Source organism: Myxocyprinus asiaticus, chromosome 21 (genome assembly GCF_019703515.2).
Source record: "Myxocyprinus asiaticus isolate MX2 ecotype Aquarium Trade chromosome 21, UBuf_Myxa_2, whole genome shotgun sequence".
In the NCBI taxonomy this organism is placed as follows: Eukaryota; Metazoa; Chordata; class Actinopteri; order Cypriniformes; family Catostomidae; genus Myxocyprinus; species Myxocyprinus asiaticus.
Window position 1 is genome coordinate 8344901 of NC_059364.1, and position 27985 is coordinate 8372885.

At 36.9% G+C, this 27985-nt stretch overlaps 2 protein-coding genes across 4 annotated transcripts in view; one reads left to right on the forward strand and one right to left on the reverse strand.

Annotated features, from left to right (window-relative positions):
• The window catches only part of LOC127411872 (regulator of microtubule dynamics protein 2), a 40903-nt gene extending 26369 nt beyond the window's left edge, over positions 1-14534 (forward strand). For both annotated transcript variants that reach the window (XM_051647715.1, XM_051647714.1), the window contains exons 7-12: positions 5153-5228; positions 5687-5764; positions 8475-8573; positions 10929-10982; positions 11344-11424; positions 13287-14534. In XM_051647715.1, coding sequence (XP_051503675.1) covers positions 5153-5228; positions 5687-5764; positions 8475-8573; positions 10929-10982; positions 11344-11424; positions 13287-13334 — 436 coding nt within the window. In that variant the 3' untranslated portion in view covers positions 13335-14534. The remainder of the gene's footprint in view (positions 1-5152; positions 5229-5686; positions 5765-8474; positions 8574-10928; positions 10983-11343; positions 11425-13286) is intronic.
• Positions 14535-21377: 6843 nt separating this feature from the next.
• Positions 21378-27957, reverse strand: LOC127411871 (cytochrome P450 1B1). 2 transcript variants are annotated; one of them, XM_051647713.1, is made up of 3 exons: positions 27838-27957; positions 26715-27716; positions 21378-25033 (listed from the first exon to the last, which is right to left on the reverse strand). In XM_051647713.1, the coding sequence occupies exons 2-3, from the start codon at positions 27710-27712 to the stop codon at positions 24436-24438; spliced, it is 1596 nt and encodes a 531-aa protein (XP_051503673.1). In that variant the 5' UTR covers positions 27713-27716; positions 27838-27957; the 3' UTR covers positions 21378-24435. The 2 variants fall into 2 exon arrangements, with proteins under 2 accessions (XP_051503673.1, XP_051503672.1); XM_051647712.1 differs by having other exon boundaries at positions 26715-27954.
• Positions 27958-27985: the final 28 nt, after the last annotated feature.

Genomic DNA, 27985 nt, shown 5'->3' on the forward strand with positions numbered 1-27985 from the left:
GTGTAATGCTAGAAAGCACAACAGCAGGGTACTGGAAGTAAAATCCCATTGATTTTTTCCAGAGTGAAATTATTTTTTGTAGACAATAATTGAGTCAGTTTCCTCTCACTCTTAAATTACTTCTGTATTTGTACACTCACTGAGCACTTCATAACGAACACCCACCTACTTATTCATGCATAAAATCATAAAGATATGGGTCAGGAGCTTCTTCAGCTAATGTTCACATCAACCATCAGAATGGGGAAAAAATGTGATCTCAGTGAATTCGACTGTGGCATGATTGTTGGTGCCAGACGTGCTGGTTTGAGTATTTCTGTAACTGCTGATCTCCTGGGATTTTCACACACAACAGTCTCTAGAGTTTACTCAGAATGGTGCCAAAAACAAAAAACATCCAGTGAGCAGCAGTTTTGTGGACAGAAACGCCTTGTTGATGAGAGAGGTGAACGGAGAATGGTCAGACTGGTTCGAGCTGACAGAAATGCTACAGTAACTCAGATAATCACTCTGTACAATTGTAGTGAGCAGAATAGCATCTCAGAATGTACAACATGTCAAACCTTGAGGCAGTTGGGCTATAACAGCAGAAGACCATGACGGGCACTTTATTAGGACCATAGTGTTCCTAATAAAGTGCTCAGTGAGTGTAAATATCTGAATCTTTTACAATAAACTTAAAATATGTTGTTTTTGTACTTAGAATCTATGACTATAAGTCAATAGTTTTATGTTGTACCCATCATTTTTGATTCAATTACATCATTTGCAGTTATTCATGGGATTAAGTTTTATTAACTCATAAAATAATTAAGTACACAGTCTTGTACCTTGCACTTTCTTTGCTTCAAAATTTGTAGCATGTGATTCATCTTAGGGCTGGTTGGCGGAACAAAGCAGCTGAAAAAGTGGGCGGTCATTAGTGTGCTCTTTACTGTAGTTAGCAGTGTTACTGAGGTCAATTTGTTTGATTTAGTGTTTAGAAGCTGTTTTGCGTGTGATTATGTTTGTATTGTTGTAGGGAGGCTTAATGGAGGTATGTTCACTGATCTCTGTGTCTGTATTTTGCCAGTGTAAATCCCTGTGCAATGCCGCACAGAGAGCAGGATTAACAGAACAGAGCTCAGAGGAGGGTCGCTATGACCTACACACACACCTCTGTTACTGCCGCTGTGATGTGATATGTTCTTGATGTTATGGTTGGTTCTAATTGACGATGTGGTCTTCAGCTCTGGAGAATTCTGTCTTGTCCTTGTGCAGTGTGTTGTTAAATGATGGTATGTTCTTCTGTAGAAGCCACAGCTTCATTTTAAAAAAATGGTGTTTATAAACTGTAAAACTACTTCCGTAAGGATCAGTCCAGGCCAAACATAAATCTGCAGGTTTGGCAAGTGTAATGTGAATTATGACATTAATTATTTAAAGGGATAGTTCAACCAAAAATGAAAATTCTGTCATTATGTGCTCACCCTGATGTTGTTCCAAACCCAAATAACTTTATTTTTTTCCCATACAGTGGCTACTGATAGTACCTCACTTTAAAGATTAAAAAGGACCCAAAAGTATCATTAAAGTAGTCCTTGTGGCTTGTGCATCTTATTGCAAGTCTTCTCAAGGCCTACGATACTAAATGTAAGTCATTTTTCTGCACATTCATAAGTGCATGCAACAAGCTCGTTCACAGTGGCAGAACATGAGCTGTTTTTAGCATAATTATTTATGTTGTTTTAACCGTGATATTGAATTGGAAATGTGAAGTATGTTTCGCGCTTCTGTACGTATTGTATCGTGAGATGTTTGGCAAAACCCATTCCTATTCTAACACTCCTTTTTACATGTAATTAGTTCCATTTAAAGAGGTTTGATGTTGTTTGAATTTTTTTTTAATTTTATTTTTATTTTATTTTTTTATCCAGATTCTGAGCTTTAGGTGTATGTTAGTTTCTCACAAGTTTTAGAAATTGGACATTTATCCTTCGATCCTGCATACCAGCTGTTTTTTTTTTCTTGCTCACAGAGATGTAGTTTGATCTTGAATGGCAATGGCAGCTCCTGTCATTGAGACTTTGGTACAGTAAATGTTCAGCCCAAGGTGACGAGAGAGAACTTTCTGTTCAGAGTGGAGAGGTGAAAGGAATCTGTTCTTTATGTCAAGCAGTTTGACTATTAGACCTCTTTGTTTGTGGCCAGTTGCTCAGGGGATTTCTGAAGCCCATGAGGAAAATACTGATTAAACTTACATAATCTTCTGGCAACCACAACTCTTACTGTTCTGCTCTTTTTTTTTTTTTTTTTCATTCTCTTTTTCTTCTGTCTGGTGTGTGTGTATGTGTGCCTATTGGGTTGAGTGTGTCTGTGTCTATATAATATTTCAACTTACTGAAAGGATTTAAAACAACTGTCAGAAACAATCCTTGGCCAAACCAATCTTTTCGTTCTGTCTTTGCTTGCTCTCTCTCTCTCTCTTCACTCGCTCTTTCACACACATACACACACACACACACACACACACACACACACGCATTTCCAGATTGAATAAACTTTACAGAAGTTTCACTCCAGATTACTGAAAACTGCCTGAAGCTCTCAAAACTTCCCCAACCTGTTTTAAGCATGAAGATTTACACAGTTAGAGCAACAGATACCTGCTTGTTTTCTTAAACACACGTGGGATATACTGTAACCAAAAATTAGACATAATTTAGTCCTCCAATGAGCTCAATTTCATTTCCTCAAGAAAATACCAGCAAATGCAAAGTAACAAAAGAATCATGTTAAAGTTTTAGTTAAGTTTAGGTTATACACTTTAGTTCTGTATTAAGGCTGCAGCAGAGGTGCAGAGTTCTCTTGCATGTATCTCTTGTATGTACTGCATATGTTATAGAGACACCATGGAGCCACATACTTTTTTGACTATTTTTTAAAATTGCATTATACGCTAAGAAGATATGCCGATGCAAGTGAAAACACTGGAGATGAACGAAAAACAAAAAACAAAACAGGCTATTATGAATCATGGAACACTTCTGCGCTCCGGAATAAGTTGTATTAAGCTGGAACATTCATTTAAGTTTGAATGGAGTCTGTATGTTAAGCAGTATGTAAAACACACAGTCAAATATGATAACCACATATGGTAAACTCTTTTTATTATTAGGGATGTTTACCCACAATGCCCCTGTGTGGGGAAACCCCAGATTCTTGGATTGGGGAGATGTGTCAATTCTGTGATGTGCTCAGTCAGTCAGGAGAGGTGCTGCCACTGGCTTCCATTGCTGTGCTGTAAAATATACAGGCCTCCAGGCATTGCCAGAACATGACAGCTATGAATAAAAACACTTCAAAAACCAATCTGTGAAAGGAGGGGGAAAGAATTAGCCCTAGGAACATTGAGCAACCTTCTCCACACCTGTACAATCTCTTAACAGGAGTTGTTATTTGTAATCACTTCTGGTATTTCTCTTTGTTATTGTGGCCACCCCATGTTCAGTTCAAATTATTTGCAATCCATCATGTTTTTTGACAGAATATGTTGGGAATGTGGACCAAAATAGCTCTTTCTGTCCAAACATGGCCACCTTTACATTTTCATTAAATTTTTAAGTAATCAAGATGGTAAAATTCTTAATATTGGCTGGTTTTACTACATCAGTACTTTCCCAAAACCTAATGAGCTGTTTACATGGACGGTTCCATCTACCCACCCTTACTAAAATGGAACCTCGTAAGCGACTGGGAGTGCTTTGCATTGGCAACAACTCACACAAAACATACAGGAGACTCAACGAAAAATGGATTCTAGTAGAGTTTACATTAGCACATTGCTAATGTAACACTTTAAGACATTACAGACATTAAAGTTTCATTTTCAGTTACAGCATGATCTTCTGTAAAACCGCTTTGAAACGATGTGTTGTGAAAATCTGTTTGGACAAAGACGAGGAAAGAGAAATAAATGCTGGTTTAGCCCAGAGACACTGATTAGTCATTTTAAACTTTCTTTCTTAGCTGTTGTTGTTGAAAGATGTTTGTATAATGTATAATTATGCAATAAGGTACAAGAGGCCGTCTATATTGTGAATATAGTCATGGCCAACGGTTGTTTTTGGACACGACATGTAGCAGCCCCTTCAGCCGTGACTATATATTCACAACATTGCATAGGCCTCAAGTGCTTTATTGCTTTTATAAACCATTACTTCTCAGTGAATATATAAAGTAGACAAATTTCAATTTAAAAAATATTTACATTTGGTTTGAACATTGTATCGGCCAATTGCCATCCAGGGCTTGCTTGGTAGGAAAATTTGACCAATCGCATCCAGGTCTGGGACTATCCAAAGTGTTCTGTAATGTTTTAATAGCTTGTAATGTTGTTGTGAAGATTTGCACTTAAGTGTTCAGTGCTGCATAGATTGAAGCATGGGAAAAACAATTATTTTCCTAATATAGGAAAGTTAAATATTTTGTTAAATATCTTATCAGGGGCGGTTCTAGGGTCAGTGGATATTTGGGGCATAGCCCAGACCTTTGTGGATACGTATGGGGCGAAATAAAGATGTTACATCTGTGAGGTGTTATTTACACTCACTGAGAACTTTATTAGGAACACTATGGTCCTAATAAAGTTCCCGACGTGGTCTTCTGCTGTTGTAGCCCATCCGCCTCAAGGTTTGACATGTTGTGCATTCTGAGATGCTTTTCAACTCACTACAATTGTACAGAGTGATTATCTGAGCCTTTCTATCAGCTCAAAACAGTCTGGCCATTCTCCATTGACTTTTCTTATCAACAAGGTATTTCCGTCCGCAGAACTGCTGCTCACTGGATGTTTTTTTGTTTTTGGCACCATACTAATTCAACTCTAGAGACTGTTGTGCATGAAAATCAGTAGATCAGTAGTTACAGAAATACTCAAACCAGCCCGTCTGGCACCAACAGTCATGCCATGGTCGAAATCACTGAAATCTTTTAATTAATTTTTAAGTTGCCAAGTTTGCAAGGCCCATGGCATCATGAAAAAAAGAGTTTTTTTTGCAAAAATGTTTACAAGTTCCTTGAGAACATCTGTATATTACTATGTGTTTTCATTGGTTATGTATCTAAATATTGGGTACTCTCTTTTTCTCTGTCTCTCTCTCTCACTCCATAGGTATGCTATACTTTGTGGACTCCTGTCGGAATATGAATCCATCCAGAATAAAATAAAAAATGGCTACCTTTTTAAGGTGAGTGTAGGAGAGTCTTTTCAACAACGGCGAACGATGCTTCTTGTCGCACTCTACTGCTGCTTCACATGATACTCGTGCTATAAAGCTATACACATACTATACTGGTGCTTCATACTGTACTCCCTATATACAGTACATATATACACTGTATACTGTACTCCTGCTTCTCTCTGTACTCCTGCTAAACTCCTGCTTCCCACTATAGTCACTCTGTACTCCTGCTACAAAGATACTCCTAGATATAAAGCTTTGGAATTGGCATATTTAGTTACTTAATGTCCCCTCAATGAAAAACAATTAGACAAGGTTAGACCTAAATGATCTAACATAATTATAGTCTATTCCTCCACTACATGTGGAGAAGACTTTTATAAAATCTGTGAATGAGTTTATAGACATAAGGTAAATTATTCCCTCTCTCTCTCTCTCTCTCTCTCTCTCTCTCTCTTTTTAAGGATCATCTGGATAGAGCAATTGAGTTGAAACCGAAGGATCCTCTGTCATATTACCTGCTGGGTCGCTGGTGTTATGCTGTGAGTGTAAAAACTTCCAGTATTAGTCTGTTTTGGGATGTTCATTCACAGTGTTGTAGCTTAAACCTGTATCAGAGTTCCCATGGACATGGAAAGCCTTAAAATGTCTGGGAATTTTAAAAGTGATTTCAAGGTCTGGAAAAGTCCTGTAAATTGATAAAATCCATAATTCATGGAAAGTTAGCATGTCCTGCAATGTGATGTTAACACTTTAAAATAAGGTGATATTTGTTTACATTAGCTAACATCATTGGTTAACATGAACTAACAATGAATGATACTTTTCAGCATTTATTAATATTGGTTAATGTTAATTTCAGCATGTACAACTAACAATGAAGAATTTTATTTTTATAAACTAACATGGTAGCACTTTACAATAAGGTTCCATTTGTTAACATTACTTAACATTAGTTAACATGAACTAACAATGAACAATGTGAATGTTAATTTCAACATACAGTGGCATGCAAAATTTGGGCACCCCTGATCAAAATTTCTGTTGCTGTGAATAGCTAAGCGAGCAAAAGATGGCCTGATTCCCAAAAGGCTTAAAGATGACACATTTCTTTAATATTTTAAGCTATTTTACTTTTTTATATTCATCTTTTACAGTATCAAAATAACAAAAAAGGAAAAGGGCCCAAAGCAAAAGTTTGGGCACCCTGCATGGTCAGTACTTAGTAACACCCTGGCAAGTATCACAGCTTGTAAAAGCTTTTTGTAGCCAGCCAAGTGTCTTTCAATTTTTGTTTGGGGGATTTTCGCACATTCTTCCTTGCAAAAGGCTTCTAGTTCTGTTAGATTCTTGGGCTGTCTTGCATGCACTGCTCTTTTGAGGTCTATCCACAGATTTTCGATGATGTTTAGGTCGGGGGACTGTGAGGGCCATGGCAAAACCTTCAGCTTGCGCCTCTTGAGGTAGTCCATTGTGGATTTTGAGGTGTGTTTAGGATCATTATCCTTTTGTAGAAGCAATCCTCTTTTCATCTTCAGCTTTCTTACAGTTGGTGTGATGTTTGCTTCCAGAATTTGCTGGTATTTATTTTAATCCATTCTTTCCTCTACCAGTGAAATGTTCCCCTGTGCCATTGGCATCAACACAAAACCAAAGCATGATCGATCCACCCCCGTGCTTAACAGTTGGAGAGATGTTCTTTTCATGAAATTCTGCACCCTTTTTTCTCCAAACATACCTTTGCTCATTGTGGCCAAAAAGTTATATTTTAACTTCATCAGTCCGCAGGACTTGTTTCCAAAATGCATCAGGCTTGTTTAGATGTTCATTTGCAAACTTCTGATGCTGAAATTTGTAGTGAGGATGCAGGAAAGGTTTTCTTCTCATGACTCTTCCATGAAGGTCATATTTGTGCAGGTGTCGTTGCACAGTAGAACAGTGCACCACTACTCCAGAGTCTGCTAAATCTTCCTTAAGGTCTTTTGCAGTCAAACAGGGGTTTTGATTTGCCTTTCTAGCAATCCTATGAGCAGTTCTCTCTGAAAGTTTTCTTGGTCTTCCAGACCTCAACTTGAAGTCCACCATTCCTGTTAACTGCCATTTCTTAATTACATTATGAACTGAGGAAACGGCTACCTGAAAACGCTTTGCTATCTTCTTATAGCCTTCTCCTGCTTTGTGGGCATCAATTATTTTAATTTTCAGAGTGCTAGGCAGCTGCTTAGAGGAGCCCATGGCTGCTGATTGTTGGGACAAGATTTGAGGAGTCAGAGTATGTATAAAGCTTTGAAATTTGCATCACCTGGCCTTTCCAAATGATGATTGTGAACAGGCCATAGCCCTAACAAGCTAATTAAGGTCTGAGACCTTGGTCAAATTTATCTGAGAGCTCAAATCTCTTGGGGTGCCCAAACATTTGCATGGTGCTCCTTTCCCTTTTTTCACTCTAAAATTGTGCAAAATAAAAAGAATACACCAATATTGCTTAAAATATTAAAAATAATGTTTCTTCTTTAACTTTATGCCTTTTGGAGATTCATCTTCTACTCACTTAACTATTCACAGCAACAGAAATTTTGACAAGGGTGCCCAAACTTTTGCATGCCACTGTATAGTAATACATTTTTAAACCCAAACGTTGTACATGTTAACATTATTTAATGCATAATGAACTAACATGAACTAACAATGAGCAATTATATTTTTATTTACTAACATTAACAAATATTAATAAATGTTGAAATGTTAAAAATATTGTTCATTGTTAGTTCATGATACGTAATGTATTAACTAATGTTAACGAATGGAGCCTTATTGTAAAGTGTTACCAATGTGGCATACAATACTCCATCTTAACTTTTTAAACAGCATTTTGCTAGTTCTTTTATAATTACTGATGCAGTTTTCATGAACTCATATTAATTGAAAGACAAGATTACTAACAAAATTGTACTTAAAATGTGTTTGTCACACTACAGGACCATTTAAAATGAATCAGTGAAGGTTTCTTCTAACTTTAAAGAAATGGTAATTAGTTTTACAGGACCTAAAATATGCACTTTCCCATATACGTTCATATGAAATTTTACCTAAAATAATTGATGTTGAGAAAAAATAAGCTCTTGAGCATGTAATGCAGTCATTAACTCATGAAATTCATTTGTGAAAAAGTGTGGGAACACTGCTGTAGTGTAACAAAGTCTATCTACTTGATGATATGGTGAGTTCTCATTCACTGCGTTGCGTGTTCAGGTGTCACAGTGTACGTGGATTGAGAGGAAAATTGCTGCGACTCTGTTCGGAGAACCACCCAGCGCCACAGTCCAGGAAGCCTTGCAGAACTTTCTCAAGGTGGGCAGCTTACTTATAGTTGTCTCTGCATATTAAACTGGGATTAAAGTGTTTTAACCTTGAAATAAATCACCTTAAGTCATCTTAACTATTACCTCTTTTGCTCTAACAATCTTAGCAATGAAACCAACCAATCCAACTTTCCCTGTCATAGACTGGGCATAATTATACAGAGATCCGCTTAATAAGTGCTGCAGAGGGATTTGTCTAGGGGTCCAAGTTTAAATAACAAGTCCTGCTCATTTATTATTGACCTACATTTACATAATGGAAGTTGCCTCTGTTCTTCTATCCTTTATATCTCACCCATCATTTCTTTTTAAAGTGGCCTGTGCTTCGACTTGTTGCACCCTGCCAAGACAACTCTGCTAAGATCTGTCTAACAAACATTCTGGAGTGTTATACAACAGCTAGACAGAGAGAATGAGAAAATCAGGGAGGCTGTTACTATTTACCTTTAATTATTAGTATTATCATAAGTAATGTTTAATAATCAGATTACCAACAGAACTGCACATATGCCCAAACAACATGATGATTCTTCATACACACATTACATCATCCTCCTTCATGCAGAAACCAGCTTGATATAACTGATATTACCAGTAAATGAGTGCTTTCATGAATAATAGAGCGCAACAGCGACAGCCCACTTTTTTTTTTAACTGCTTTGGTTCTGGAAGTATATTTCCTATTCATTTTCTCCATAGTGATGTAAAAAATACTTAAATAAAAAGTTGCAAGCCATGATTCATAAACAAAAAACAACTATTCTGAGATTAATTACAACATTTCATTAAAAGCACACACACAAAAAAAAATAAAATAAAGAAAATATTTGAAATATTTCAAGCACCGAAAGGGACAATGAACTCTCTCTGAACATGAGGCAGTGAACCACTTATGCCACTTTTGAAGCTTTTGAATGTCTTAATCAAATCAGAAACAGTTGTCCAATATAAAACTATTCACTACAAGTCATAGTAAGTATAAAATATAATACATTTAAAGTTTATTGCAAAGTATTCCAATTTAGAAAATATGAAGCCTGTTTTTGTTTTCCAGTCTTCAGTGTTTTCACTCGCATTGGCATTTGTTTTTAGCAGATACTGTGATGTTTAGTATATTAACTTTTTAAAAACTGCCAAATAAAAATAAAAATATCTGGCTCCATAATGCCGATACTTTACAGGGTCGCGATGAACGTCTTTTGACAGTGCTTCATCTGGCAAAGTTTAAGGAGTGGGTAGATGATATGAAGCGATAGCCCAAAAGTTAGTTGCGTTAATATAATTTATTACTATAAGTTGATTGCTCATTGCGGTAGTTTTTACTTCAATTCTTATGGACACAGGAAATACAATTCTATTAGGAAGACTCACAGACTTGAGTGAAATTTAAGCTGACATTTATTTGATGAATATAAAACAGAAATGTAATGTCTCTCTTTGGTGTAAGCCCCGTCTGGCGGTCCGAAGAAGTTGTACTCGGAACCGTCATATCCTGCCGGAGATAGGAGGCAGCGGCAAGTAGCCTACCCCCGTGCAGGACGGGACTCAACTGGTGGTGGTGGGGTGGTGGAGGTTGCCGTGTTAGCACACTGAAACAGCAATGTGATAGATTGTGAGCAGACTTATAAAGCATTGGCTTACATGTGATTGGCTAGGAGTTACCTAGCTAATGGTGCGATGATGTACAGCTGCTAGTCTTCCCACTAGAACTACGCTGCGCTTACATAACCAGCAGCAATTAGAATCATCATGGCACTGCCCAGTGGTTGCTCAGGAAAGCTGTGGTTACATTACATAGTTTTTCACTACACTTTATCGCTAAAAATCAGTTTCTCTATGCAGAAAATTAATTACACTTTTACCTCCAGGAACCTACTGTTGCACCCTATACAATTTTCCAAGATGATAATTGCCAATATCAGCTCTACGTGGCTACAGCAGCGTTTATCTTTCATGTGATTGTGTAAGTCTTGTAAATGTTGGCAGTGTTATTTCTTGCCCTGATTACAGAGTGGAGGTTTTACGACCTGCAATGATAATTGTTTAGTATCTCATTTAACACGCAAAGTGTTGTGGAATGTGCTATAGACTTCTGGCTGTAAGCATTACATTCCTTATTTCTGCTTTTTCATCATCTCCTGTGTGAAATAACTACATTAATAAAAAAATAAAATAAAATAAAAAACTGTTACATAAACACATGCTTAGATGTTTCCTCTCAACAGTCTGTAGCCATCGATCCAAAAGATGTTTGGTTAATGAAGATGCACAGATATATGTCTGTAAATTAAAGATACGTGTCCTAATTCTATTTGTTTTCTTTGTCCTTTGTTCGATTCTAAAGACAGAAGAGATCAGTCCCAAGTACTCAAAATTCAACTACGTGTTTTTAGCCAAGGTAACAACACTTTTGTTCACGATCTTTATTGTTTTATTGATTTAATATTGATCACAAATAAATAATTAAGTGATATTGGTAGTATGTTGACTCTGTTTCAAAACCTTGAGCGGACTTGCTGTCTACTACCTACATCTGCAGCTGCTTTCTAAACCAGCATTTTAACTGAATTAGAACCGATTTGGAACGATCTACATAGGAAGCAATGTAGACACCCTAAAATTAAGACTATTAAGGAGCTCATTAGGTTTTTGAACAAAGCCATAAAAGATTTGCCATAAAGAAACATTGAGAACCAGAGTGCATTATATCATCTAGTTATGGCTTAATATAACACCATATATCACTTTTATCTTGTCAGTGTTACAAAGACTTGGGCCAGAGGATTCAAGCCAGACAGATGTGTGACGCTGCTTCTTCAATGAGCATTGTGACTAAAGAGGTGTTTTATTTTTTCAGATGAATCCCTTTTTGATAAAGAAACTCTTTGGTGTAACAGTGGTGCTTGAAGTGGGCTGTTACCTCTACGGAGAACCCCAAATTCTGCGCTATTAATAGTACCCAACATTATTCTTGCGTACTGGAAGCTCTTATAAACTGCCGGTACTCTCTTTGTGGACTGAATTTTGACTATCAGCATTAAATTTGGTGTATATTTTAACTTAATTTGACCAAGAACTGCCCATTTAGATATGATGGGCCATCTGACAGATGGTTTTATTGACATTTAAGGGCAGACAATAGATCATGCATCAAAAGTGATAGTTCATTAAACATGCAAACTATGCCACAAACAAAATTATTGAATTGTTTTAAAAGATTTGATGTCATGGACAGACCATAGCTTTACTTAGCCAGCAAATTGAAGGTCTTAACAATATATTTATTTATTATTATTATTATTGTTTTTATTTTAGTTAATGCAGTTAAAGGAATATTATGGGTTCAATACAAGTTAAACTCATTCAACAGCATTTGTGGCATACTGTTGACTACCACAAAAAAATTATTTTGACTCGTCCTTCCTTTTCTTTAAAATATGCAAAAATCGAGGTTAGCAATTACAATGGAAGTGAATTGGGCCAATTTTTGGAGGGTTTAAAGGCAGAAATGTGAAACTTATAATTTTATAAAAGCACACATTAATTCTTCTGTTAAAATTAATGTATTATGTGAGCTGTAAAGTTGTTTAAATCGTAATTTTTACAGTCGTTTAGGGTTTGTTGACATTATATCGTCATGGCAATGAAGTTGTAAAATGTGATGTAAATTTACACAGAAAAGGTTAGTAAGCTATTTTATCACACTTAAATCATGTTAACATGCATATTGTTTATGTCTTGTGGATATACTTTTGAAAAAGTGAGTATTTACGGATTTTCCCCATTTACTTCCATTGTAAGTGCCTTACTATAACCTCGATTTTTTTTTTTTTTTTTTTTTGTGGTAATCAACATTATGCCACAAATGCTGTAGATTGAGCTGAATACGTATTGAACCCAGAATAGTCCTTTAATCTTTATGCACTGAAATTTGCCTCCTAATTCAGTTTGAATGAATACAATTCCTCAAAGTGTAAAGGTTTACTTTGTAAGATTACACTTCATATATACACTCATGGAGCACTTTATTAGGAACACTAAGGTCCTTATAAAGTTCCTGATGTGGTCTTCTGCTGTTGTAGCCCATCCGCCACACGGTTCGACGTGTTGTGCATTCTGAGATGCTATTCTGCTCACTACAATTGTACAGAGTGGTTATCTGAGTTACCGTAGCCTTTCTGTCAGCTCGAACCAGTCTGGCCATTCTCCGTTGACCTCTCTCATCAACAAGCCATTTCTGTCTGCAGAACTGCCACTCACTGGATGTTTTTTGTTTTTGGCACCATTCTGAGTAAAATCTAGAAACTGTTGTGCATGAAAATCCCAGGAGATCAGCAGTTACAGAAATACTCAAACCAGCCCATCTGGCACCAACAGTCATGCCACGGTCCAAATCACTGAGATCAAGTGATTTTTTCCCCATTCTGATGGTTGATGTAAACATTTACTGAAGCTCCTGACCCGTATCTGCATGATTTTATGCATTGCACTGCTGCCACATGATTGGATGATTAGATAATCACATGAATAAGTGTGTGTACAGGTGTTCCTAATAAAGTGGTCAGTGAGTGTGTGTGTGTATATATTATCTGGGAGCACCAATGTTTTCCTACTTAAAGCACTGTATTTTTCACTGTACTCTATACTTTAAAATTCTTGTAATTCCTTCCCAGTAACTGAATTGTTTTTGATCTCTCTAAAGGACGAGGAAGCACAGAAGGAATTGGACTCTCTGCTTTTATCACTTTAATTTAGCAGAAGGGCACAAAAGCTGTCTTCCTCTTTGTTCCATCTCCTCTCTAGGCTCAACTGTGACTGGACTGTAGCTGTTTATCCACATACTGCAGCAACACATAAACTACAAATGTTGGGCAACATGTGATGTAGACTTGCGAAAAATAACTATTTATTGGCATTTTTAGTGCCCCTACTAAAAGGGAATCCATCGGCAATATTTTATTTTACGTGGCAGGCAGAAATTTCTGTTTGTTTTTAGTTTACACATCAAATACTGTATGTGTTTTGCAGGATGGTCTTAGGATGGTTCATTCCTATTCTGTTTTTTTTTTTGTTTTGTTTTTTTTCTCTCAGAGCATTTTAAAAGTAACAGCAGTGGCTACAATACTCAACATGGCTGTCTCCTATTGGCTACGACATGCTTTCCATTGGCTGTTGTTACAGTTCTTTCATTCATACCTTTAATAACACCTAATCTCTTCAAATATCCACAAGACACAAGGGATGATGTCATTTTTTAGGTTCTGTAAAGAAAGCAAAGACTCAAAGGCGGTCAAAATCAATGTAGTTTGGCTTATTTAGGTGAATTTCCTTTGACTGCTGTCAACTGCCTTCATCTTCTAAAGGCAATGTTGATATGAGACTTTGTACTATCCTGAAGTTCTCTCATTTATTTTAGAAATGCTTGTATAATGGTTTTCGCAGTGGATATGCATTTTGTTTTGTTTTTTACAATTTTGTAAGTCTTTGATTAAGTATGCCCAAATAGCTCCATCTGGATTTAATCATTTTTCTGGGTTCTTTCTGTGGAATATGTAGGATATTATTGTTTGTATTGAATATTAGTCAGTGATTTTGATTAATATAATATCAAGTTTTGTTTGACCAAAGATGATTGATAAATCACCCCTCCTCCACTGCATTAGAGAAATTGTGGGGACCATATACTGTAAGTGGAAAGTTGTATTTTTTTCCCCTTATGTCATTGCAAATACTTTATTGTTTTAAAAAAAAAAATTGTATTTAAAATGATAATCTAGGATTAAGAATGTAAAAGGTTTTGTAATATTACGTGATTGCACTTGCTCTATAACAGTGGTACATTTTAGATTGTTTATGATCTGTACATTACATTGAAATTCATCATTGCTGCTCAGTATAATATACAATAAGGTGAATTCAGACTGTGTTATAAAGTGATTTATTGAATTGAGTTATTCATGTTGCTTTCCTTCCATGTACAAGAAGTGTGTAATTAATGTGCCACAAGTGTTACAAAATGGCATTGCAAAGAAAAAAAGACTGTTTTCGAGCAGGTTTCCCGAACACTCCCCCTGACTGCCATTGGCCAAACAGATAGTCCCTAAGTTCATGCCATTGATCCAGCCAATGTTGCTGTGCCGGGCTGGTTGGGATGCTCAGAGCAATGTTTTAAAAGCACCAAAGCATTTACACTTTTCAGATCTACCAATGGCTTACTCGCCGTTATCTTTGCGCATTAAGTTAGAATGGAAGTATTTTAACGCCGAAAAAATTATTCACTTCACATTTAAGGTCTTAAATGTAGGTCAGAGTGTGCAGGTAGTTTTCAAATGGTTTTATGCCTGTACACTCTTGTCCAGGGGAATGCCAGTAAGGAAGAAAGAAAAAAGCTGTGCTGATTTTCAGATGTCGAGCAGAGGGTGATATTACAGGGCACTCAGACTGAGTCAACACCCATCAGCTGTAAACAGAAAACTTTTCATGTCTCGACATCTACCACTCCTTTACATCAATTCACCACCGTACTTGTCCACTGGCATGGAGTCATCCAAGCATAAGCAGGCGTTTTCAGTGCATTCTATAAGGCAGGAGTTTTCCATCTTTATAGACCCAGGGACCCCTCTAGCATATTTTATTAGCTTACTTGTAGAGACTAGAGTAATAAGAGAAACCATTTTGAGCAAAGCTATGTATGAAACACAATAGATTACCCTGGACGAATGGTTAGTTATACAGCTTTGCAAAAATCAGGCATTTACAATGGAAGCGAATGGGGCCAATTTATGGAGGGTCGAAAGGCAGAAATGTGAAGCTTAGAATTTTATAAAAGCAATTATTCTGTTAAAACATTTGTATTATATTTGAGCTGTAAAGTTGTTTAAATCATTGTTTTGCTTTGTTTTAGGGTTTATAGCATTGGCAATGAAGTTGTAAAATTGGAAATAACTTTACACAGAAAAGGTTAATAAGCCATTTTATCACACTAAAATTATGCTACCATAAATATTGTTCATGTCTTGTGGCTATACTTTTGAAACAGTGATTTTTTATTTTTTTTTAAATTGTTTACAAAGTGGTGCCATTCACTTCCATTATAAGTGCCTCAATGAAAGCCATATTTTTGCTTTATTTTTTAAAGGGGGGACAAGTCAAAATTATTGTTTGTGGTAATCAACATTATGCCACAAATGCTGTCAATTGAGCTTAACTTGTATTGAACATGGAATATTCCATTAACTGCTGAAGGCCTCAACAGACCAATCAGAATCAGAGTATTCCAGAGAGCTGTATGCTCTTTATAACCTTGTTGTTTACTTAAGAAACCACATTTTATCAATGTGATTAAAAACTACAGCCCATAAAATTTCTGTATGAAATTGATGGAATCAAATTACTGTGGACACTTCAATTATGTGATTGTGTAAAGCTGCTGTCTTGTATTATGTGATGTGTTTGACTTACAGACTTTCATCAGTCATTTTTCCCAACAGCTGATTGTGTCTGTGGAAACAAAATATAACAGGACAACTGTTTGTCCACAGGGACTTAAAAGCATCTCATAGTCTGTCATTACCTGATGTGTGTAAATCTGTTATCTCACACACAGCACAGAAATACATACATGCATGATATGACCTGGATTCCTGGAAGTCTTCTCTGGATCTGATAAAAATGAGGAGATTTAAATCCCTACAAGAGGAGGATGGATGAGGTGTGTCTTTCAGTAACTTCAGAGGGAAACTGTTGTGATGAATGGTTCTTGCGCTCCTTTCTGCATTCAGTTCTGAACTATATTTTATGTCATTTCTGTTTGTTAAAGGTTAAAATGATGAAAACTACTCACAAAATGTTCCAATGCTTATGTTGCTCCTTGACGGACCTTCCACAACACTGCAGATATATTCCACAATGCAGTGGACTTATGAAATGAGGCAAAGTCACAACACTTTAAGCAAACCTTACACTGAAAAGGTGGCACAAAAGCTGCCTCTGAAGTGCCATTTAGGTGTATCTACACAGACTTAATGCTGCTCAGAGCAGGCATAAATGCATTTACACAGCAATTACAATTGCATAAATAATTTTATGAGATTAATGTTTTAAATATAAAATCATGTATATAGAAATATGAAACATATATGAAGTTATAATTTTAAATATGAACCTAAATTAAAATATAGCCACAAGCGGCAAGCATCGGGGTCCAAGCACATGTGAAGAAATAACCAAAATAATCAGAATTGACAGAAACGATCCAGTAGATGCCAAATTACACAAACTGACTATATAAAAGCTGCTGAAAGCTGATTGGTCAATGGCGGCCATGTTTTTAAAGATATGCGACTGTGCTCATAGAAATTGATGGCACCTTGGACAAAGACAGTGCATGCAAAATTTCAAGTTGATTGGACCAATGGTTCCATAGTTAGAGCCATTTCTTTTCATTATTATAGCACCACCAAGAGGCAAAGGTGTGCAATATTTTTTTGTGTGACTTCATCTTGTGTGGAACCATCCTGCCAAGTTTGGAATCTCTACGATGTATGGTCTCTGACGCCCAGACACTTTTAGGGCAGAAAAAAAAAAATAATAAGAAGAAAAAATATAGCTGCGAGCAGCAATTAACGGGGTTCAAGCGGTTTAAGGCCTTTAAGTACATGCGTAAGAAGGTATTATGTTTTATTTAGCAAGCATGTAACCACCTAGATCATAGATGGAATAGACCATTTACAGCCAATACAGGCAATTTACTAAGGAAATACATGGTTTTTAAAGCTTTTTAAAGCTCATAGCGCCACCTACAGTCCGGTCTCTATAAAAGTCTGCATGCTTGTTTAGAATCATATGTCGCATGTGCTCACCTAATTTTGTGAAGTTCTGAGTTTTTGTTTAGGAATTATGGGCTTATTTGTACACTTGACCACGGCCATTTTCTAAATGACACTGTTATAGCTAACCAAAGGGTAAAGTTCAACATATTTTTTTTATAATTATTGACCTAGAGAGTCCAGAGAATTGTACTGCATTGGTTTTATTGGGGTTGAGCGAAAAACCTAGGACTAGTTCACAAAAGTAGGTTTTTTACATAATCGTGAATATTTAATGAACGATTTGATTGACAGCAGTGGTTCTTGAGGCAAAGTTGATCAGTATGAGGAGATCTAACAAATTATATGATTTTTTTGAGAGAAATTGCCGAATTACACTTTTAAACGTAAGTATTGGCTTTCAGCTTACTCAAATATCTAATGATACAAATGTAAAAAAAAAAAAACTTTAAAGTGGTTCAAATGTTGACTTGTATCTTACTAAGATGCGATTATATATAGTTTATACTCTTTATTAAATACAGAAATGGACCATGGTAAAAATATTTAGACAGTTTGTGAACCTGTTTTGTTTTCAGACAGTTTAATATAACTTTCAAAAAAGTCCAGTACAAACGTTACAGTCACTCGGCAGCTGTCACAGTTGTTAGGTGACAAGAACAGTCCTCCGTAGGCTAAACTGTCCCAATTAACAATGCTCAGTCCGACCTTCACGGCCTTCGAAGGCGTGGCCTTTGAAGTCTGAGTCCTTCGAAGGATGCAGCCTTTGAACTGGGACACTGCCATTGTGTGTATGTGTGAAACACCACCTGATTACAGATGCGTAAAACTCGTTAGCGCCATCCATTTGCCGATTTCTTTCAAATTTCTCACAGACCTCTAGGGCCAGGAGTGGAACAGGCCCACCGAGTTTTGTGCCGATCGGCCTCCGTTAACCTTGTCTAATAGGTGCTCAAACTTCATTGGCCGATGGCGGCCATGTTTTTTGAGATACGCCAATGTCCTCATAGACAGTAATGGCACCTTGGACAAAGACACTGCATGCCCATTTTCAACTCAATCAGACTAACGGTTGCATAGTTAGAGCTGTTTTCATGTTTTTTCCTGTTATAGTGCCACCAAGTGGCCAAAGTGTTTTTTACTGTGACCTCAGATTGAGCTCATACACATTTGTACCGAGTTTGGTGAAAATATCCCATTTCGTTTGGCCGTTATAGCCATTTTAGTAAAAATGGCCCACCCTTTTCCAACGTTTTGGCACCCCTTAGCGACCGTGATTCGAAATTTCAACTTTTTTGTAATTAGAAAATTGGAACAAATACAATAGGGTTCCTGCACCTTTGGTGCTTGGACCCCTAATAATACATGCTCTTTCATGACAAAAACAAAGTTTAAGGCTGCTCTGATGCTGCATTTCATTTACACAGATCCAAAGCAGCATCAGAATTGCCTTTTATACAAGAGGCTGAGGTGGGTCAGAGCAGGCATAATTTAGTCTGGCTTTTATGAACCATTGTGTCTTTACACAGAGTTTTGAGCAGGCACAGAGCAGGCTTACCGCGGCTGTGTAAAGACGCCTTTTATTAAAAGGCGTCTTTCTTATGCGGAACACAAAAAGTGATGTTTAAAAGGCTTTTAACCCTTGTGTTGTGTTCGTTTGTGCTAACATCTGCTGTGTTCCCGGTCAAAAATGACCAGGCCACTAAGATTGTTAATAAATCTCTCATATTGGATATATTATCCCAATATATTGCATTATATAATCTTGTCAACTTCTATTTAAGTAATTATGACAGGTTTTGTACTTCTTTTTTGAACATGTTTTAAAAATATATATTTTTTATTGATAGAAATATTTATTGAACTGAGCTCATACTGGGCTAGTGGAGGGCACTCCCTGCAGAAAAAAATAATAAAAATAATAATATGTAATAAATTAATAACCACTTGCTTGATCTAAACAAAATAAGTGTCATTTTAAAGCTTAGAATCTGAACCTTACAATGCATATTGTTGATCCTAACAATTCTTAAATAATGCTTTTTTAATTTGCTGAGAAATTAGAACTGTTTTGTTGTCATAATTTGCAAATTTATCACAACAGTTTTATTCAGAGTTGGGAAAAACACAAAAAAGATGATTTAGCCATGTGCTTTATATCTTTGGAAAGGTTTCAGTTAGGAAAATGCAATGAGCAAATTTGTTTCACTCAGAGGCCAAACTGCAGCAAGTAATAGTGTATGAAACTCCTATGGAAACACATAAATATAATAAACTTCCTGAAACACATATAACATAGACAATGAGGTATCATAACATACAGTTGACTATCCCGATTCAAACAAGCACAAACACAACATAATATAAGTAGATCTTGAAATATATCTCAAAGAGTGTACATGAAAGATGATGCACAAAGGGGTGCTTAACACATGTTGTGTGTGTGTGTGTGTGTGTGTGTGTGTGTGTGTGTGTGTTTTGTTTATGCACATGTCCGAGGACTTTGTGTGTGCAGACACACATCCACATACGTATGTGCTCATCTAAAGGATTGGGATGCTCCCAAACACTTAATATTTCTGTATTTTGTAGTCTAATCCATTAATTTCCAATGGCCAGTCACTTTAGACCGGGAACACCACAGGTGTAGCAAAGTGAAATAAAACCAATCAAATTTAATGAAAATCATCTAAAAAAAAATAAAAAGTGTGCTCAGATGCCCTGTGTGAACAAATTCATGGAATTTTATTCCAACTGGATAAAATAAATGGTCACACTTTATATTATGTGGCATTATTTATGTACTAACATTAAATACATACAACAAGACTATGTATTTACTGTGTAACTGCATGTTGTTCTGCAAAATTCCCACATTTGCTTTTACTGAGGTTGAGGTACAGGTAGGTTTAGGAGTAAGGGTGGGTTAGAGTTAGGGTTAGGATTAGGGGTTAGAGTTAGGTTTTGGGTTAAAGGTTGGGTTAGGGGTAAAGTTAACAGTGTAACTACAAATGTAATTAAATGCAAGTAATTTAAATGTAGTTACAGTGCAACAACATGTATGTACATAAGCACATAGTATCAAATGGTTAAGGAAATAGTAGTTATGGCCACCTAATATAAAGTGGGTCCAAATAAGCTACTAAAGTTCATTAGTTTTGACCGGAACACAAAATAAGGGTTAAAAGAGGTGTTAAGATCTCAATGAGAACACAATGAACTTAGAGAGACAAAGAGATGCTGCCTCCATCTGAACCTTATTTGTTGGTGTTGCTGTTGGACAGAGTCCAGAAAAATAATCAGTAATCAGTTGGCTTTTTCTGGACTTGTCACGCACTCAAAGTTTGGCTGCTGTCTACAAATCTCAAATTGATCAGAACAGGATGTGCTGAGAAAGCAAGAAAAAGCACTTTGCATGGAAGTCTCTATCCTAGACACTTTCCTTCTGCTTTATAATTGCTGAAATTAGTCTACACATACTGTATGATAAGGGCAATGGGTAAAATATGAATGGTTCTTCTCTTTTTTTGCAAAAATAGCAACAGTAAGCATCAGTTAACTTGTTTTTATATAGTAAAAAGACACGCTTTGCACCATTCACATTGTATCTAGATCTTGAGCATGGAATAAACCACTGCCAAAACGAAACAGGTTAAAAGTGAATGCAATAATATACATTAAAGGTGAAGTGTGTAATTTCTGTGCCACCAGCATCACCAAATTGAATTGCAAAAATAATGTCTGTTTTCAAACCGGTATCGCGCACATCTTCCCCATCTGCCGTTGGTTAGTCAAACAGATCGTCCGACCCCAAACTCACACAATTGGTTGATAAAGTTGCTACTGTATGTGGGGCTGGTTGGGATGCTCAAACAAACAGGGCAGTGTTATCAATGCACTTCTCAACAAGCCAAATGTCTTACAGCTCTCTCCGTGTATTTAAGCCTTTAAAGTATGAAAAGATCTTTTTGACTGATAAACAAAGAATGCATTTATTAGCCATAAGATATAAAACATATTTAAAATTGCACTACATTTAATCACAAAAACTGTAAACAGTATGCAGTTTAGAATTCACAGAGCAGCCAAATGTCAGAGCTTACATGAAGTAGAAAAATATAATATTACGTGTTTGTATCACATAATGGGATCTAAATATCACTTATTCAGTTACAAACCTATATCAATCTTTATGCACGTAAAATGTCATTTTCTAAAACAGAAAAAACACATAATGCTATTACAGTTAAAAAATATATTACAGCAGATGAAACATCACTATACAGTTAAATACTGTATATATGCAGCAGTTTGTAGAAACAAGCTAAAATTAGTAACCATAACATACTATAGCCTATATGTTAGTTAACAAACCCTGAAATTCACCTTCATGACTCCCTTAGATAGGAGCGACCCAAGGGATGCAAAATGTATATCCTGTCTGCTCAGGGGACGTCATGTGCCAGATATCAGTGAAAGAGGACTTTGTAAAACCCGCCCACTGTATTTTCTTTTGTTAGTTATAGGTTAATGCTAAGAAGCCTATAATAACAAGGCACAGACCTCAAAAAAGCTGAATTGCGAATCAGGAAACATTATTAAGGAGCACATTGATTTACAAGAACAATGTGTAAAGTGCTGTAAGATTATACTCTACAAATTTCTCATTTGATAAGCATTATATAGTGATGTTTACAATGCAGCACAGGGCTAGTTTGAACTAAAGTGCCCTCAAAAACAGCTGGGAAAAAAAAACATGCGTTGCAGTCATTTAAAAGTAATAACAGAGCAGTGACAGAGCAGTGTTTCTGTGCATTGCAGAAACAACTATGTTTGTCAGCATGAAATTAAAATCGACCCATTTTACTTTTTTGAATGCACACATATGGTCTCAGTTACAGCCAGATTTCATGAAAATTACATGACTATCGCAAAATTTTTGCAAAATTATGTTACTTGACTCCTTACAAGTATCGCGGCAGTTACGAGGTGAAATGTCCACTTTGTGGTGCTAAAAGCGGTTAAAATTTTCTCTCACAACAGATTTTTATGTTTTAAATCAACTAAACCTACCAACCTAACCTAAACCTTAAATGTAAACCTAATTGCTAGTGTCATAAAAATTAAATGTGACATCAAAATCGCAATTGCTGAAGCAACCACGTCATATTGTGGTGCTTCTATGACACATTCAGCTCATGTGTCAACTCACATTCTCTGTGGGACTCGTACACCAGTCCAACGCGAGTGCAGCGCTCTATCAGTTGAGCTACCGCGCAATTTCATCATGTGTAAACAAGCTTGTCAATGTAGTTGGTTATGCAATGCAAACGTTAAAACACACTCACTGAGCACTTTATTAGGAACACCAGTACGCTTACATATTCATGCGATTATCTAATCAGCCAATCGTGTGGCAGCAGTGCAATGCATGAAATCATGTAGATACGGGTCAGGAGCTTCAGTTAATGTTCACATCAACCAACAGAATGGGGAAAAAATTTGATCTCAGTGATTTTGAACATGGCATGATTACTGGTGCCAGACGTGCTGGTTTGAGTATTTCTGTAACTGCTGATCTCCTGAGATTTTCACGCACAACTGTCTCTAGATTTCCATGGTGCCAAAAACAAAAAACATCCAGTGAGCAGCAGTTCTGCAGTCGGAAACGCCTTGTTGATGAGAGAGGTCAACAGAGAATGGCCAGACTGGTTCGAGCTGACAGAAAGGCTGCTGTAACTCAGATAAACACTCTTTATAATTGTAGTGAGCAGAAAAGCATCTCAGAATGCACAACACGTCGAAATTTGAAGTGGATGGGCTACAACAGCAGAAGACCACGTCGGGCACTTTATTAGGACCATAGTGTTCCTAATAAAGTGCTCAGTGTATATTCTATAGCCTTATAAGTCATGCACTAAAGTAAATGTTTAGATGTCATAAGATAGCATTGTGTAAGGAACATGGCAAAAATTAAGTGTTTATGAACTGATAATCTGCCGTTTTAACTCGTGATTTGTTTGAAAGTGAATAAAAGTATTTTTGTTTGCCTCTAGTGTTTATTTAACCAAGAAACTACTGTGATACATACAACGAGTCAAGTAAATGTAATTTCGCAAAAATGTACGTATAGTAACGTGATTCCATGAGACAAGATTTCTTAACTGTGCACGATTCATTGTTGCGTGCAATTGCAAATAAAAAAAACTGTTTGCCTTTGTAACCTTCTATGAAAATGTAATTGCTCCGTCTCTGAAACAACTTTGCTTTCTGGATGACATCACGAATCACTCTTATTTGTTAACCCCTCCCTCCTAGCATCATTCTGATATGCCACTTCTCACAATATAGTCAGTTCCTGGTGGGTCAAGCCCCACCCTACTTTTTTTTTTTTTTCTCACTGAATATCCTTTTTCACTCAGAAATACGTCAGATTACGGAAGCAAAATGGGTTGCGAACAACATTTCACACTGACTTTAATTTTTGTGAGCACTACCTTCAACTCTAATTCTTTTGGCCTAACTACAAATGTGTGACATAAAGAGACTAAAGTATCTTAAGGGCAAATCTCCTCTAATTGAGGAATAACATATGTGTCTGCTACAGCGCAACTACAACTTTGGTTAATGTTAAATTAGTAACATACACATCTCTCATTTGAATAATGCTATGCAAGTAAATCAAACATGGAAGCTATTCGTCTATTTGTCTGAATAAAGTTAACTACATATAATGTCTGTGAGAACTGCTTGGACTTGTGTAGGATAAGCTTTGCTAGTTTTGCAGAATATATCATAAATCAGTGCATCGTGTAATGACATTTTGACAAACAAATGCTTTTCTGTAGCTCATTCTGGTAAAAGCATAGTTTTTGCCCTGAGTATGATGTCTAGAAATATCTTGATATTCATTCACACATGCTGGTATTCAGCAGTGCTTTGACGTTTTCTTCAGAGTTTGTTTTCTTTGCAACCTTCATTTGGAAAAGTTTTAGTATTTTAACTGTGTGCTTTAATTTCACTTCAAACTTGAGGTCTTTGTCTCTTTTGTGTAGGAGTTTGAGATGCTCCTTCCAAGTTCTCCAGAAGTTCTGCATTGTCACGGAGAGTGACAGCCACTTTAAAGGCGTTTGGTTTAAGTGTGAGCCCATATATATAGTCCATACTGGGAGTTCTTTCTACTGTAAAATTACACTGATGGACCAGCAAGGAAGTAAAGAGGAAGAGCTGTATTTTAGACAAGTCCTCTCCAATGCACCTGCGCTTTCCCACAGAGAAGATCAGCACGTTGGTGGTTAAGTCCTTGTTGAGAGTTCCATCCTCATCCAGGAAACGCTCTGGGTTGAATACCTCTGGCTGATCCCATTTGTTCGGGTCATGGTTCAAAGACCATTGGTTGATGAAAATGACAGTGTCTTTGGGGATAGGATAGCCGTTGATGGACGTGTCTGTGGTCGTGCTGTGGGGAATCGTTACGGGGACGAACGAAGTGAATCGCATGACTTCGTAGATGAAGGCCATGATGTATGGAAGATGAGGCTGGTCTGCAATAGTTGGAAGGCGACTGCGATCCGCCACTCGGTCGATATCCTCCTGTAGACGTTTCTGAACTTCTGGATACCTACAGTGTAAGTGAAAACCTTTTGAAAACTCCAAAATATTGACAACTGCAACCAAACATTGAAAACACAATTGTTGCAAATAGTAACAGAAAAATAAACAACATTATGCATTGTAGCTTATTTTAATGTAATGCAAGTTATTACTTACTATATTACACCTATTTATAAATAAAATTGGTAGCATACATGAAGCAGCCATTGTGCTCTCTATGCTTCATTCAGTGGCCTACATGTTTAAAAGTGTTACTGGGTCAAATTTCATTTTGTATTGCTGTAACCTGCCCTTCTCATTCGCCACCAATACCTGCATGGAAGAGTTACATAACACGCGAGTGCTGCTCTCCACTTGTTTCATACTTCAAAGAGTTCTGTGTTATTAAGATCTGTCTGTCTCTTGTGGACAATTTGTTAGTTGTATCTTGCTCCTCGCATTGCTGTCATCATTTAGTCATCGTCATGCCATTCCAAACCTTTATTGTTTTCTTTCTTCCGTGGGACACAAAAGGAGATCCAGTACATTACAGAATGTCCACGCTGCTCTTCTCCACGCAATTAAAGTGTATGGTGATTTTTACTGTCAGGCTTAAAAAAAAGACATTTTCTATGCTAAATCTTTGGGGAAATCTTTGGATTACTGCAGAATGGATTTAAACATCGTAAAATGTGATAAACTGAGTTGAGATTAGGCTATTACAGTCTTAATGACTGCTAAAAGCATCATCAAATTAGCTAAAACATTTAATAAACAAGCAGGTAAGGGGCAGAAGATGTGCAGAATTTTATGAATGATGGGTATGGCAGAAATATATTCCCCTTGGTTGTTAAATGTAAATATCTGGATGTTTATCTCACAAAGCTATATGACTTCACTCTTAAAAATAAAAATTTCAAAAACCACTTTTGCCCCCCATCCGGGTTCAATACAAGTTAAGCTCAATTGACAGCATATGTGTCATAATGTTGATTACCACGAACATTTGTTTTGAGTGGTCACTCCTTTTCTTTTAAAAAAGCAAAAATTAAGGTTACAGTGAAGCACTTACAATGGAAGTGAATGGGGCCAATATTTGGAGGGCTAAAGGTAAAAATGTGAAACTTGTAATATTATACAAGTACTTAATCTACCATAATCTTTTTTTAAACTTGTGTATTATTGGAGCTGTAAAGTTGATTAAATCATCGTTTTTGCGGGATTACAGTTTACGGCGTTCCATCACCATGGCAACAAAATTGTAAAAATGCATATAACTACACAGAAAAGGTTAGTAAGCGATTTTATCACAATTAAATCATGTTAACACGCATATTTTTATTTATTTATTTATTTATTTTAAAGAAAAGGACCAAATAAATTTTTGTGGTAATCAACATTATGCCACAAATGCTGTCGATTGAGCTTAACTTGTTTTGAACCCGAAATTTTCCTTTAAAAGTTCTTAAAAGAACCTTTTATAGTCTGAAAAACCTTTTGTTCAATAAGATTCCATATACTGTATGTTAAAGGTTCTTCATGGAACCATGCCATTTTTTTTAAGAGTGAGGATTTTGAGTATTTACCACTGTTGTGTATCTCATTTTATTTTTCCCAGGGATGAAAGAAAATATAACGCGTTTGGAATGACGGGTGAGTAAATGATGACAGAATGTTCTATTTTAGTTTTTTTCACAACAAGCATTTACCTGATTAGTAACAGAATGATCCACTGCAGAGCTGTCGATAAAGTGTCTTGACTCGCCCCAAAAATATCTGCAATGGTCGGTGGCACAAACTCTTTACCCAGAAAGACCCCCGGGCCCCCGGACAGACCTTTATCCAGAGCAATTATGAATGCGTCAGTCATATCGCGGATTAGGCTCAACGAAAACGTCTTGCGGTGCTCAACCACTTTGGAATTGATAAACACATTAAACTCCTTGTTGAGCTCTTTAAACTGCCCAAAGAGAGTTTTGATCGGATTTGGGAAGTACTGCAGCCAGGGCATCACATCCACGATGCTTCCAGCTCCAACTGTCTTCGTGAACTGATCGTTTCTCCCCACCACCTGCTGAAACTCTGCATCATCATACGAGTATCGATTTCCAAAGCACACGGCGCTCATGATGTTCGCCACCGACACCACCAGATAACTGTGCGGCTCAAAGTATTTCTGCTCGCGAGTTTTATTCAGAAACAGATGAATCAGCTCTCTGATCTCACTCACGATGTGCTTCTCAAACGTCTGTTTGGTGTGGATGTTGGCCGTGGAGAAGGTTCTCACGGTGCTGTGAGCGACCTTGCGATGCAATTTCCACCACTGGCTGTAGTTTCCGAACGCCAAACTTTTCCCGTCGGACACGAATCGGAACGACGCGAAATCGGGTCTGCCGGCGAAATCGACGGCTTTTTTAATCAACGCCTCTTTGATCGCTTCGCCGTTCAGAACCACCACAGTTCGGCTACCCAGCTTGATCTGAAACACGTCGCCGTATTTCTGAGCCATCCGGGTGAAGTAAAAGTGAGGCGAAGTGCCGAGCTGAGCGGCGTTACCGATTAACGGCCACGGCCACGGACCCGGTAACTGCCGCTGACCGGATCGACGCAAGAAGAACATGAGCAATAAACATGCCAACAACGATAAGAAAGCACTCCGTGATGACAGCTGGCTAAATTCGCCCAGAACTGCCAGTAAATCCATCATAGACCTGCATAGAAAGCCACCATCAATATATTTAGAAGACCAAAAATCAATGCAGGTTCAGTATGAGCTTATAATAATAATAATAATAATAATAATAATAATAATAATAATAATAATAAGGCTACCTGTAGTTTATCAGCGTCAGAATGAATTGTTCGGACCGTTAATTATAAAGTTTTCAGTATTTGCGGCGTGTCTGAGTGATTCATATGAAATAATTGCTCGGGTTTGAGGTGTTGCGCTAGTCGGTGCAGAGTGAATGAATTTATCCAA